Source organism: Petromyzon marinus, chromosome 84 (assembly GCF_048934315.1).
Source record: "Petromyzon marinus isolate PM22_M1 ecotype Great Lakes invasive population chromosome 84, UKy_Petmar_22M1.pri1.0, whole genome shotgun sequence".
NCBI lineage: Eukaryota > Metazoa > Chordata > Hyperoartia > Petromyzontiformes > Petromyzontidae > Petromyzon > Petromyzon marinus.
The window spans coordinates 3,777,522-3,791,382 of record NC_133749.1 but is presented as its reverse complement, the minus strand read 5'-3'; the positions used below and the strand labels follow the sequence as shown (position 1 = coordinate 3,791,382).

The 13,861-nt window shown below is 51.8% G+C and overlaps 1 protein-coding gene across 1 annotated transcript in view; it reads right to left on the bottom strand.

Moving 5' to 3' along the window:
- Positions 1-13,861, bottom strand: part of LOC142907870 (integrin alpha-L-like) — a 62,296-nt gene that overhangs the window by 47,611 nt on the left and 824 nt on the right. The window contains exon 2 of the mRNA XM_076057762.1: positions 119-263. Within this exon, the coding sequence (XP_075913877.1) occupies positions 119-263 (145 nt within the window). The remainder of the gene's footprint in view (positions 1-118; positions 264-13,861) is intronic.

The following is a 13,861-nucleotide window of genomic DNA, read 5'->3' as shown; positions in this document are numbered from 1 at the left end:
TGATGATGATGATGTTGATGATGTTAATGATGATGTTGATGATGATGTTGATGATGATGCTGATGATGTTGATGATGATGCTGATGATGCTGATGATGCTGATGTTGATGCCTCTTACCATCCTCTCCCCGTTGAGTTGTCTCTCTGCTGGAGGACACGGAATCCGAACTCGCTCCGGAATCCGGAGTCGCGATCCGGTGCCGTGAAGACGACTCCCGTGCCGGGGTCCACGTTGTAGCCCCCGCACGGAGTGAGGGGCCACCCTGAGGAAGAGACGGAGCGGATCAGGAGCGGATCCGGAGTGGATCCGGAGTGGATCCGGAGTGGATCCGGAGTGGATCGGGAGAGTAGTGTAGTGTATAGTGTAGTGTATAGTGTAGTGTATAGTGTAGTGTATAGTGTAGTGTATAGTGTAGTGTATAGTAGTGTAGTGTATAGTGTAGTGTATAGTGTAGTGTATAGTGTAGTGTGTAGTGTATAGTATAGTGTGTAGTGTAGTGTATAGTGTAGTGTATAGTGTAGTGTGTAGTGTAGTGTATAGTGTAGTGTATAGTGTAGTGTATAGTATAGTGTGTAGTGTAGTGTATAGTGTAGTGTATAGTGTAGTGTGTAGTGTAGTGTATAGTGTAGTGTATAGTGTAGTGTATAGTAGTGTGTGTGGTGTGTGCGTGTGGTGTTTGTGGTGTGTGTGGTGTGTTTGTGGTGTGTGTGTGTGGTGTGTGTGGTTTGTGTGTGTGGTGTGTGTGTGGTGTGTGTGGTGTATAGTGTAGTGTATAGTGTAGTGTATAGTGTAGTGTATAGTGTAGTGTATAGTAGTGTATAGTGTAGTGTATAGTGTAGTGTATAGTGTAGTGTGCAGTGTAGTGTATAGTGTAGTGTATAGTGTAGTGTATAGTGTAGTGTATAGTGTAGTGTATAATGTAGTGTATAGTGTAGTGTATAGTGTAGTGTATAGTGTAGTGTATAGTGTAGTGTATAGTGTAGTGTATAGCGTAGTGTATAGTGTAGTGTATAGTGTAGTCTATAGTGTAGTGTATAGTGTATAGTGTAGTGTATAGTGTAGTGTAGTGTATAGTGTAGTGTATAGTGTAGTGTATAGTATATTGTAGTGTATAGTGTAGTGTATAGTAGTGTAGTGTATAGTGTAGTCTATAGTGTAGTGTATAGTGTGCTGTGTGTATACGAATGTGGCACTGCTTTGGCACGTGTACTAATCGTTGGGTGGTCAGGGCAACCAGCTAAACACCACAACAACAACGGCAGCAATCATCAGCAATCAATTCCTGTAAAGGAAATGCGTTTTTAATTGCGATATACTCCCAGAACCCTAAACCCTGACCCACACGATTAACCCCAACATAGATGTTTCACCCGCTGGCGACCCGGGTTCGATTCCCGCTCACAGCCAAAGCCACCAGTGACGATTATCTGAACCGGTCCTGGACTCGTGTGTGGTGTGTGTGGTGTGTGTGTGGTGTGTGTGGTGTGTGTGGTGTGTGTGTGTGGTGTGTGTGTGGTGTGTGTGGTGTGTGTGGTGTGTGTGTGGTGTGTGTGTGTGGTGTGTGTGGTGTGTGTGTGTGGTGTGTGTGTGTGGTGTGTGGTGTGTGTGTGTGGTGTGTGTGTGGTGTGTGTGTGTGGTGTGTGTGTGTGGTGTGTGGTGTGTGTGTGTGGTTTGTGTGTGGTGTGTGTGTGGTGTGTGTGGTGTGTGTGTGGTGTGTGTATGGTGTGTGTGGTGTGTGTGTGGTGTGTGGTGTGTGTGTGTGGTGTGTGTGGTGTGTGGTGTGTGTGTGGTGTGTGGTGTGTGTGTGTGTGTGGTGTGTGTGTGTGGTGTTTGTGTGTGTGTGTGTGGTGTTTGTGTGTGTGTGTGTGGTGTGTGTGGTGTGTGTGTGTGTGGTGTGTGTGGTGTGTGTGGTGTGTGTGTGGTGTGTGTGTGGTGTGTGTGGTGTGTGTGTGTGGTGTGTGTGTGTGGTGTGTGTGGTGTGTGTGCGTGGTGTGTGTGTGTGGTGTGTGTGGTGTGTGTGGTGTGTGTGTGGTGTGTGTGTGTGTGTGGTGTGTGTGTGGTGTGTGTGTGTGGTGTGTGTGTGGTGTGTGTGTGTGTGTGGTGTGTGTGTGGTGTGTGTGGTGTGTGTGTGTGGTGTGTGTGGTGTGTGTGGTGTGTGTGGTGTGTGGTGTTTGTGTGTGGTGTGTGTGTGGTGTGTGTGGTGTGTGTGTGTGGTGTTTGTGGTGTGTGTGGTGTGTGTGTGTGGTGTGTGTGGTGTGTGTGTGTGTGGTGTGTGTGGTGTGTGTGGTGTGTGTGTGTGGTGTGTGTGGTGTGTGTGGTTTGTGTGGTGTGTGTGTGGTGTGTGTGTGGAGTGTGTGTGTGGTGTGTGTGGTGTGTGTGGTTTGTGTGTGTGTGGTGTGTGTGTGGTGTGTGTGTGTGGTGTGTGGTGTGTGTGTGTGGTTTGTGTGTGGTGTGTGTGTGGTGTGTGTGGAGTGTGTGTGTGATGTGTGTGGTGTGTGTGCTTTGTGTGTGTGTGGTGTGTGTGTGGTGTGTGTGTGTGGTGTGTGTGTGTGGTTTGTGTGTGGTGTGTGTGTGTGGTGTGTGTGGTGTGTGTGTGGTGTGTGTGTGGTGTGTGTGGTGTGTGTGTGGTGTGTGTGTGGTGTGTGTGTGGTGTGTGTGGTGTGTGTGGTGTGTGTGTGGTGTGTGGTGTGTGTGTGTGTGTGGTGTGTGTGTGTGGTGTTTGTGTGTGTGTGTGTGTGTGGTGTGTGTGTGGTGTGTGTGTAATGTGTGTGGTGTGTGTGGTGTGTGTGTGGTGTGTGTGTGTGTGGTGTGTGTGGTGTGTGTGTGGTGTGTGTGTGGAGTGTGTTTGGTGTGTGTGTGGTGTGTGTGTGGTGTGTGTGTGTGGTGTGTGTGGTGTGTGTGTGGTGTGTGTGGTGTGGTGTGCGTGTGTGGTGTGTGTGGTGTGTGTGTGTGGTGTGTGTGGTGTGTGTGTGGTGTGTGTTGTTTGTGTGTGTGTGTGGTGTGTGTGGTGTGTGTGGTGTGTGTGGTGTGTTAACATGTGTGTGTGTGTGGTGTGTGTGGTGTGTTAACGTGTGTGTGTGTGGTGTGTGTGGTGTGTTAACGTGTGTGTGTGGTGTGTGTGGTGTGTGTGTGTGGTGTGTGTGTGTGGTGTATGGTGTTGAGTGATAGTGTAGCGGTTAGCGCTACGCTGCGCTATGAACCTGGCGACCCGGGTTCGATTCCCGCTTACGGCCAACACCAGTGACGATTATCTGAACCGGTCCCGGGCCTCGCCTAGGTCGACTCAGCCTCAAATGAGTACCTGGTGCGGTGTGTAAACATCGCCACTGGGGAGACAAAGGCGGTCGGGCGTGGTGCTGGCCACCCACCCCTTCGTGTACCGTTCCGGCCTTCATAGGTGCTCGCTAGGTTTGAGGTTTAGGAAGCTGTAAGCCCTAGGCTACTTTGGGCTCGCCTTCCCATCAACCGGAGGCGAGGAGTGGTGGTCGTGGTTACTTATGCCCCCACCGAAGACGAACATCCGTGGAGGGATGCAGGCAAGGCCGATGAGTCAGATGCCTTCTATGACCTCCTGTCACAGGTGCTGGCTAAAGTGGCCCCTCGGGATAGAGTCATCTTGTTGGGTGACTTCAATGCCCGAGTTGGTCATGATGCTGGCACCTGGTCTGCAGTGAATGGAGGGCATGGGCCAGATCAGCTCAATAACAACGGTAGGAGGCTGCTAGATTTTTGTGCAGCCCATGGGCTTGTAATTACCAACACGCTGTTCCGGCATCGGCGCATCCACGCAACGTCATGGATGCATGCCGGGTCCAAGCAAGAACATCTGCTGGACTACATAGTGACGGACCAGCGGATGCGAGCCCATGTCCTTGACACCAGGACCTTCCGTGGAGCTGATCTGCCCTCTGACCATCGACTAGTCATCTGTAAGATGCGCCTGCCATTCTTCCACTCCGGTGGTGGGTGTACACCCAGGACCCCATTCCAACCTAAAGTGGCGTGGTCTCAGTTTGTTGATGAAAGTTGTAAGCGAGAATTTCATCATCCCTTGCGGCTGGGGTTGGCATTGTCCCGTACTCCTCCTGATGTCGAGGGTAAATGGGCGAGGTTTAGGACTGTGACTCATGCAGCTGCAATGGCTGCTTTGGGTACGCGGTCCAGACCTCCCCAGAGACCCTGGCTGACAGAGAAGGTGTTCAGGATAGTTGAGAAAAAGCGACAGGCCCACTGTCATCGGCTACAGAATCCCACGTCAGAGAACGAGGAGGCTTACCGCAGCCTTCGCTCGGAGGTTCGGAGAGCCGTGGGGCGCTGCAAGGATGGGTGGTGGTCGTGGGTTGCTGAGGAGATGGAGTCTGCCTCAGTGGCCCGTGATCACAAATCTCTCAGCGCCACACCTATTACCATCATTAGGGGAAAAAACGGTGTTCCAATCTCCGACCCCCAGGAATTGGTTTGCAGATTTGCTGAGCATTTCTGTGAGGTCCTGGGGGAGGGGAAACCCCTCAGCCAGGAAAACATCATGGGACAAAGTGGGGATGACCCTGCTGAGGCTGCGGTGCCTAAAATATTGGAAGAAGTCACCCCCTGTGAGTGGCTGGCTGAGGTGCCACCTGTTGAGGAAGTACTGAAGGCGATCCGGAGTCTGAGACCAGGAAAGGCACCAGGCAGAGATGATCTCCCAAGCGAAATGCTGAGGGAGGGTGGTTTTTTTGGACAGACTGCCATATATGACATCATAACAACATTCTAGACCACTGGACGGGTCCCACAGGAATGGAAGGATGCCCTCGTGGTCCCCCTCTTTAAGAAGGGGGATCACACAATCTGTAACAGCTACAGGGGCATCTCACTCCTCAGTGTGCCGGGAAATGTCCTGGCAAGGATTATTCAACATCGCCTTGCCAGGCACGCTGAGGAGAGGCTTGCGGAGCCCCAATGCGGTTTCAGGAAAGGGCGGTCCTGCACAGATGCCATATTTTCTGTCCGTCTACTACAGCAGAGGTGTAGAGAATTCCAACAAGACCTATATTACTGCTTTATTGAGCTAGTCAAGGCCTATGATACCATCAGTAGGCCTGGGCTCTGGGTTGTTCTTCGTGCTTTTGGAGTACCTGATCCCCTGCTCACGATCATTAAGGACCTTCATGATGGTGAGCGGGTCTGGGTAAAACTACGTGGCCGGGAGTCAGAGCCATTCCCTGTACACCTTGGGGTGCGACAGGGATGTCCTCTGGCTCCCACATTATTTAACATCTATTTTGACCACGTAGTTCGTGAAGCCTTCAATAGCTGTACCGGGGGAATCTCCATTTGGTACAGATATAATGGGATGCTGATCGATGCCCAGGTGCGGTCAAGGGATGGCTCCCTATTGCTCAACCACGTTATGTATGCCGATGATTTGGTAATAGCTGCTCATTCAGAGGAGGAGTTGGAGATTCTGCTGCTGAGACTGGAGCGTGCCACTAAGAGGTGGGACCTTACCATCAGCCCCACCAAAACTAAGCACCTGCCTGGGTATTTTGTACTATCGGACACTCCACCCCCACAACTCCCAATCGGTGATGGGGCAGTTGTGGAGAGAGTGGAGAGTTTCCCATACCTGGGCAGTGTGCTTATGACCGGCTCCAGTTTAACAGCAGAGGTCTCACTCCGAATCAGTCGAGCGGCAATATCTTTTCATCGGTTGCGTAATGCTGTGTGGAAGCTACCTGGTCTGTCGCTCCGCACTAAGCTTCAGGTCTTCTCGGCCACGGTCATTCCCTCCCTTCTCTACGCTTGCGAAACGTGGACCCCATTAATGGAACATCTTCGCCGGTTAGAAACATTTAGGCTAGCCTGCCTACGATCCATCCTGGGTTTAACCAGGCTGGATTGTGTGAGGAGCTCACAAATCCTTGAAAGATCTGGGCAGGGTCCCATCGGTGAGCTCCTCTGGCAGGCATGGCTGTGTTGGCTGAGTCATGTAGCCCGCATGCCCAGCCACCGCATGCCGAAACAGCTTTTGTTCGGCAGGATCGAGGGGGCTAAACGGGCGTGGCACGGGCTAGAGAAGAGATGGAGTGATGTGGTACAGGAGGACGTGGAGCTGAGTGGACTTGCCGATGACCGGTACCAGCTGTGTCAAGATCGGCCTCTGTGGAGGAGGCTCGTGAAGGATGCTACTGGGCAGTTTGAGGTAGTCGCCCTCCAACAACAACGGAGGGCGGAGAAGCGACGCTCACAACAACGAGCGGAGCGCCGGGTGGCTAAAGCACAGCAGGTTGGCACAGTAGGGGGCACAGGTGGTGCATCAGCCAGTCATCTCAGTCAGCCGACCCGTGGCACCTGGGTCTGCCCCGTGACCTCCTGCCAGCGGGCGTTCGACACTTCACGTGGCCTCAAGGTGCACATAGCCTGGCACAAGCGTCGTGGTGACGTCACCGCCACTTAGTGGCGAATGGCGGTTGTTGTTGTTGTTATTGTCCGTGTGTATCTTTGCCTGCGTGTGTGAAGGTGCTACTCGCTACTAACACAGCACTTGCCCCTACTGCCCAGCTAGAGGCTACACGGGGGACCTTTATCTGTGCGTGTTCTGCTGCTGCTGCTGCTGCACATGAGTGATGTTGTGTCCGATTTATCTCGACATAGGCAGCCTTTTCCGGAGAGACTAAATGCACAGATTAAGATCTCGGCTGACACGTGCTTTGGGTGTGGGTTGGGTGTTAGAGGCTACACGGGGGACCTTTGCCTGTGTCTGTGTGTGTGTGTAAGTGCTGCTACTCGCTACTGACAGCACTTGACCATACAGCCACTGTTAGAGGCTACACGGGGGAGCTTTGTCTGTGTCTTTGTGTGTAGGTGCTGCTACTCGCTACTGACAGCACTTGCCCCTACAGCTCTGTTAGAGGCTACACGGGGAAGCTTTGTCTGTGTGTGTGTGTAGGTGCTGCTACTTGCTACTAACAGCACTTGCCCCTACAGCCCTGTTAGACGCTACACGGGGGACCTTTGTCAGTGTGTAACTCCGTGCACGTCACAGCCACAACATCCTGACCACAAAAAAAAACACGGCTGGGAAATCTCTGTGGGAGTCTCAGAGACTAACACTGAACCCTGTGGGAGTCTCAGTGATTAACACTGAACCCTGTGGGAGTCTCAGTGATTAACACTGAACCCTGTGGGAGTCTCAGTGATTAACACTGAACCCTGTGGGAGTCTCAGTGATTAACACTGAACCCTGTGGGAGTCTCACTGATTAACACTGAACCCTGTGGGAGTCTCAGTGATTAACACTGAACCCTGTGGGAGTCTCAGTGATTAACACTGAACCCTGTGGGAGCCTTAGTGATTAACACTGTACCGTGTGGGAGCCTCAGTGATTAGCATTGAACCCTGTGGGAGTCTCAGAGACTAACACTGAACCCTGTGGGAGTCTCAGTGATTAACACTGAACCCTGTGGGAGCCTCACTGATTAACACTGAACCCTGTGGGAGTCTCAGTGATTAAAACTGAACCCTATGGGAGTCTCATAGACTAACACTGAACTCTGTGGGAGTCTCAGAGATTAACACTTAACCCTGTGGGAGTCTCAGTGATTAACACTGAACCCTTTTGAGACTCTCAGTGATTAACACTGAACCCTGTGGGAGTCTCAGTGATCAACACTGAACCCTGTGGGAGTCTCAGTGATTAACACTGAACCCTGTGGGAGTCTCAGTGATTAACACTGAACCCTGTGGGAGTCTCAGTGATTAACACTGAACCCTGTGGGAGTCTCAGTGATTGACACTGAACCATGTGGGAGTCTCAGTGATTAACACTGAACCCTGTGGGAGTCTCAGTGATTAACACTGAACCCTGTGGGAGTCTCAGTGATTGACACTGAACCCTGTGGGAGTCTCAGTGATTAACACTGAACCCTCTGGGAGTCTCAGTGATTAACACTGAACCCTGTGGGAGTCTCAGTGATTAACACTGAACCCTGTGGGAGTCTCAGAGACTAACACTGAACCCTGTGGGAGTCTCAGTGATTAACACTGACCCTGTGGGAGTCTCAGTGATTAACACTGAACCCTGTGGGAGTCTCAGTGATTAACACTGAACCCTGTGGGAGTCTCAGTGATTAACACTGAACCCTGTGGGAGCCTTAGTGATTAACACTGAACCGTGTGGGAGCCTCAGTGATTAACATTGAACCCTGTGGGAGTCTCAGAGACTAACACTGAACCCTGTGGGAGTCTCAGTGATTAACACTGAACCCTGTGGGAGTCTCAGTGATTGACACTGAACCATGTGGGAGTCTCAGTGATTAACACTGAACCCTGTGGGAGTCTCAGTGATTGACACTGAACCCTGTGGGAGTCTAAGAGATTAACACTGAACCCTGTGGGAGTCTCAGTGATTAACACTGAACCCTGTGGGAGTCTCAGTGATTAACACTGAACCCTGTGGGAGTCTCAGTGATTAACACTGAACCCTGTGGGAGTCTCAGTGATTAACACTGAACCCTGTGGGAGTCTCAGAGATTAACACTGAACCCTGTGGGAGTCTCAGTGATTAACACTGAACCCTGTGGGAGTCTCAGTGATTAACACTGAACCCTGTGGGAGTCTCAGTGATTAACACTGAACCCTATGGGAGTCTCAGTGATTAACACTGAACCCTGTGGGAGTCTCGGTGATTAACACTGAACCCTGTGGGAGTCTCAGTGATTAACACTGAACCCTGTGGGAGTCTCACTGATTAACACTGAACCCTGTGGGAGTCTCAGTGATTAACACTGAACCCTATGGGAGTCTCAGTGATTAACACTGAACCCTGTGGGAGTCTCAGTGACTGACACTGAACCCTGTGGGAGTCTCAGTGATTAACACTGAACCCTGTGGGAGTCTCACTCATTAACACTGAACCCTGTGGGAGTCTAAGTGATTAACACTGAACCCTGTGGGAGTCTCAGTGATTAACACTGAACCCTGTGGGGGTCTCAGTGATTAACACTGAACCCTGTGGGAGTCTCACTCATTAACACTGGACCCTGTGGGAGTCTCAGTGATTAACACTGAACCCTGTGGGAGTCTCAGTGATTAACACTGAACCCTGTGGGAGTCTCAGTGATTAACACTGAACCCTGTGGGAGTCTCAGTGATTAACACTGAACCCTGTGGGAGTCTCAGTGATTAACACTGAACCCTGTGGGAGTCTCAGTGATTAACACTGAACCATGTGGGAGTCTCAGTGATTAACACTGAACCCTGTGGGAGTCTCACTGATTAACACTGAACCCTGTGGGAGCCTTAGTCTGGCTCTGTGAGCCTCAGTGATTCATACTGAACCCTGTGGGAGCCTTTAGTCTGGCTCTGTGAGCCTCAGTGATTCATACTGAACCCTGTGGGAGCCTTTAGTCTGGCTCTGTGAGCCACATTGATTCATACTGAACCCTGTGGGAGCCTTAGTCTGGCTCTGTGAGCCTCAGTGATTCATACTGAACCCTGTGGGAGCCTTAGTCTGGCTCTGTGAGCCTCAGTGATTAATACTGAACCCTGTGGGAGCCTTAGTCTGGCTCTGTGAGCCACATTGATTCATACTGAACCCTGTGGGAGCCTTTAGTCTGGCTCTGTGAGCCTCAGTGATTCATACTGAACCCTGTGGGAAGCCTTAGTCTGGCTCTGTGAGCCTCAGTGATTAATACTAAACCCTGTGGGAGCCTTAGTCTGGCTCTGTGAGCCTCAGTGATTCATACTGAACCCTGTGGGAGCCTTTAGTCTGGCTCTGTGAGCCTCCGTGATTCATACTGAACCCTGTGGGAGCCTTGGTCTGGCTCTATGAGCCTCAGTGATTAATACTGAACCCTGTGGGAGCCTTTAGTCTGGCTCTGTGAGCCACATTGATTCATACTGAACCCTGTGGGAGCCTTTAGTCTGGCTCTGTGAGCTCCGTGATTCATACTGAACCCTGTGGGAGCCTTTAGTCTGGCTCTGTGAGCGTGAGCGATTTTTGCATGTTTTTAAGCACGATATATACACACAGACAATGGTCCCCCGTGTCGCCTTTAACTCGAAGTCGTGGCAAGTGCTGCTAGTAGCTTCTATGAAGGGTTCAAACTCACTCATCCACTAACCCACTCACTCACCCACTCACTCACTCACCCGCTCATTCACTCACCCATTCACTCACCCTCTCACTCACTCATCCACTCACTCACTCACTCACCCACTCCTTCGCTCATCCACCCACTCACTCACCCACTCACTCACCCACTCACTCACTCACTCACCCGCTCACTCACTCACCCACTCACTCACCCACCCACCCACCCATTCCCTCAGCCACTCACTCACCCACCCACTCACTCACCCACCCACTCACTTACCCATCCACCCATTCACTCGGTCACCCACTCACTCACCCACTCACTCACCAACTAACTCACCCACTAACTCACACCCACTCACTCCCCCACTCATTCACCAACTCACGTACCCACCCCATCACTCAACCACTAACTCACTCATTCACTCACTCACCCCCTCACTCACACACTCATTCACTCAGCCACTCACTCATCCCCCCACTCACCCAATCACTCACTCATCATCTTAATCACTCACCCACTGACTCACTCACCCACGCACTAATTCACTCACTCACCCACTCATTCACTCACCCACTCACCCACCCACCCACTCATTCCCTCAGCCAATCACTCACCCACCCACTCACTTACCCACCCACACATTCACTCGGTCACCCACTCACTCACCAACTAACTCACCCACTAACTCACACCCACTCACTCACCCACTCATTCACCAACTCACCTACCCACCCAATCACTCAACCACTAACTCACTCATTCACGCACTCACCCCCTCACTCACACACTCATTCACTCAGCCACTCACTTATCCCCCCACTCACCTAATCACTCACTCATCCTCTTAATCACTCACCCACGCACTAATTCACTCACTCACACACTCATTCACTCACTCACACACTCATTCACTCACTCAATAACTCACTCACACACTCACCCACCCATTCACTCAGCCACTCACTCTCCCACTCACTCACCCACGAACTCACTCACCCACGCACCCATTCACTCAGTCAATAACTCACTCACACACTGACCCACTTACTCACCCACTCACTCACTCACCCATTCACTCAGCCACTCACTCTCCCACTCACTCACCCACCCACACATTCACTCAGTCACCTACTCAACCACCCACCCACTCACTGACACACTCATCCACTCAGCCGCTCACTCATTCCCCCACTCACTTATCAACTCACACAATCACTCACTCATTCACTTAATCACTCACCCACCCACCCACTCAATGACACACTCATTCACTCAGTCGTTCACTCACTCACACACGTGTACACACACACACGTGTACACACACACCACACGTGTACACACACCACACGTGTACACACACCACGCGTGTACACACACACGTGTGGTGGTGTGTACACACACACACGTGTACACACACCACCACACGTGTACACACACACGTGTACACACACCACACGTGTACACACACACGTGTACACACACCACACGTGTACACACCACACGTGAACACACACCACCACACGTGTACACACCACACGTGTACACACACCACACGTGTACACACCACACGTGTACACACACCACCACACGTGTACACACATCACACGTGTACACACCACACGTGTACACACACACCACACGTGTACACACATCACATGTGTACACACCACACGTGTACACACACCACCACACGTGTACACACCACACGTGTACACACACCACACGTGTACACACCACACGTGTACACACACCACCACACGTGTACACACCACACGTGTACACACACCACACGTGTACACACCACACATGTACACACACCACACGTGTACACACCACACGTGTACACACACCACCACACGTGTACACACACCACACGTGTACACACACACCACACGTGTACACACCACCACACGTGTACACACACCACCACTCGTGTACACACACCACACGTGTACACACACACGTGTACACACACACACCACGTGTACACACACCACCACACGTGTACACACACCACCACACGTGTACACACACACCACACGTGTACACACATCACGTGTACACACCACACGTGTACACACCACACGTGTACACACACCACGCGTGTACACACACACACGTGTACACACACACGTGTGGTGGTGTGTACACACACACACGTGTACACACACCACCACACGTGTACACACACACGTGTACACACACCACACGTGTACACACCACACGTGAACACACACCACCACACGTGTACACACCACACGTGTACACACACCACACGTGTACACACCACACGTGTACACACACCACCACACGTGTACACACACACCACACGTGTACACACATCACGTGTACACACCACACGTGTACACACCACACGTGTACACACACCACGTGTACACACACCACACGTGTACACACACCACACGTGTACACACACCACCACACGTGTACACACACACCACACGTGTACACACACACGTGTACACACCACCACACGTGTACACACACCACACGTGTACACACACCACCACACGTGTACACACACCACACGTGTACACACACCACCACACGTGTACACACACCACACGTGTACACACACCGCACGTGTACACACCACCACACGTGTACACACCACACGTGTACACACACCACCACACGTGTACACACACCACCACACGTGTACACACCACCACACGTGTACACACCACACGTGTGCACACACCACACGTGTACACACACCACCACACGTGTACACACCACATGTGTACACACACCACCACACGTGTACACACCACACGTGTACACACACCACCACACGTGTACACACATCACACGTGTATACACACCACACGTGTACACACCACACGTGTACACACCACACGTGCACACGCACACACGTGTACACACACCACCACACGTGTACACACACGTGTACACACCACACGTGTACACACACCACACGTGTACACACACCACCACACGTGTACACACACACCACACGTGTACACACCACACGTGTACACACACCACCACACGTGTACACACACACACCACACGTGTACACACACCACCACACGTGTACACACACACCACACGTGTACACACCACACGTGTACACACACCACCACACGTGTACACACACACACCACACGTGTACACACACCACCACACGTGTACACACACACCACACGTGTACACACCACACGTGTACACACACCACCACACGTGTACACACACACACCACACGTGTACACACACCACCACACGTGTACACACACATGTGTACACACCACACGTGTACACACACACCACACGTGTACACACACACCACACGTGTACACACCACACGTGTACACACACACCACACGTGTACACACCACCACATGTGTACACACACCACGTGTACACACACCACCACACGTGTACACACACCACACGTGTACACACACACGTGTACACACACCACCACACGTGTACACACCACACGTGTACACACACACCACACGTGTACACACACCACACGTGTACACACACACCACACGTGTACACACACCACCACACGTGTACACACACCACCACACGTGTACACACACGTGTACACACCACACGTGTACACACACACCACACGTGTACACACACCACCACACGTGTACACACACGTGTACACACCACACGTGTACACACACACCACACGTGTACACACACCACCACACGTGTACACACACCACACGTGTACACACACACCACACGTGTACACACCACACGTGTACACACACCA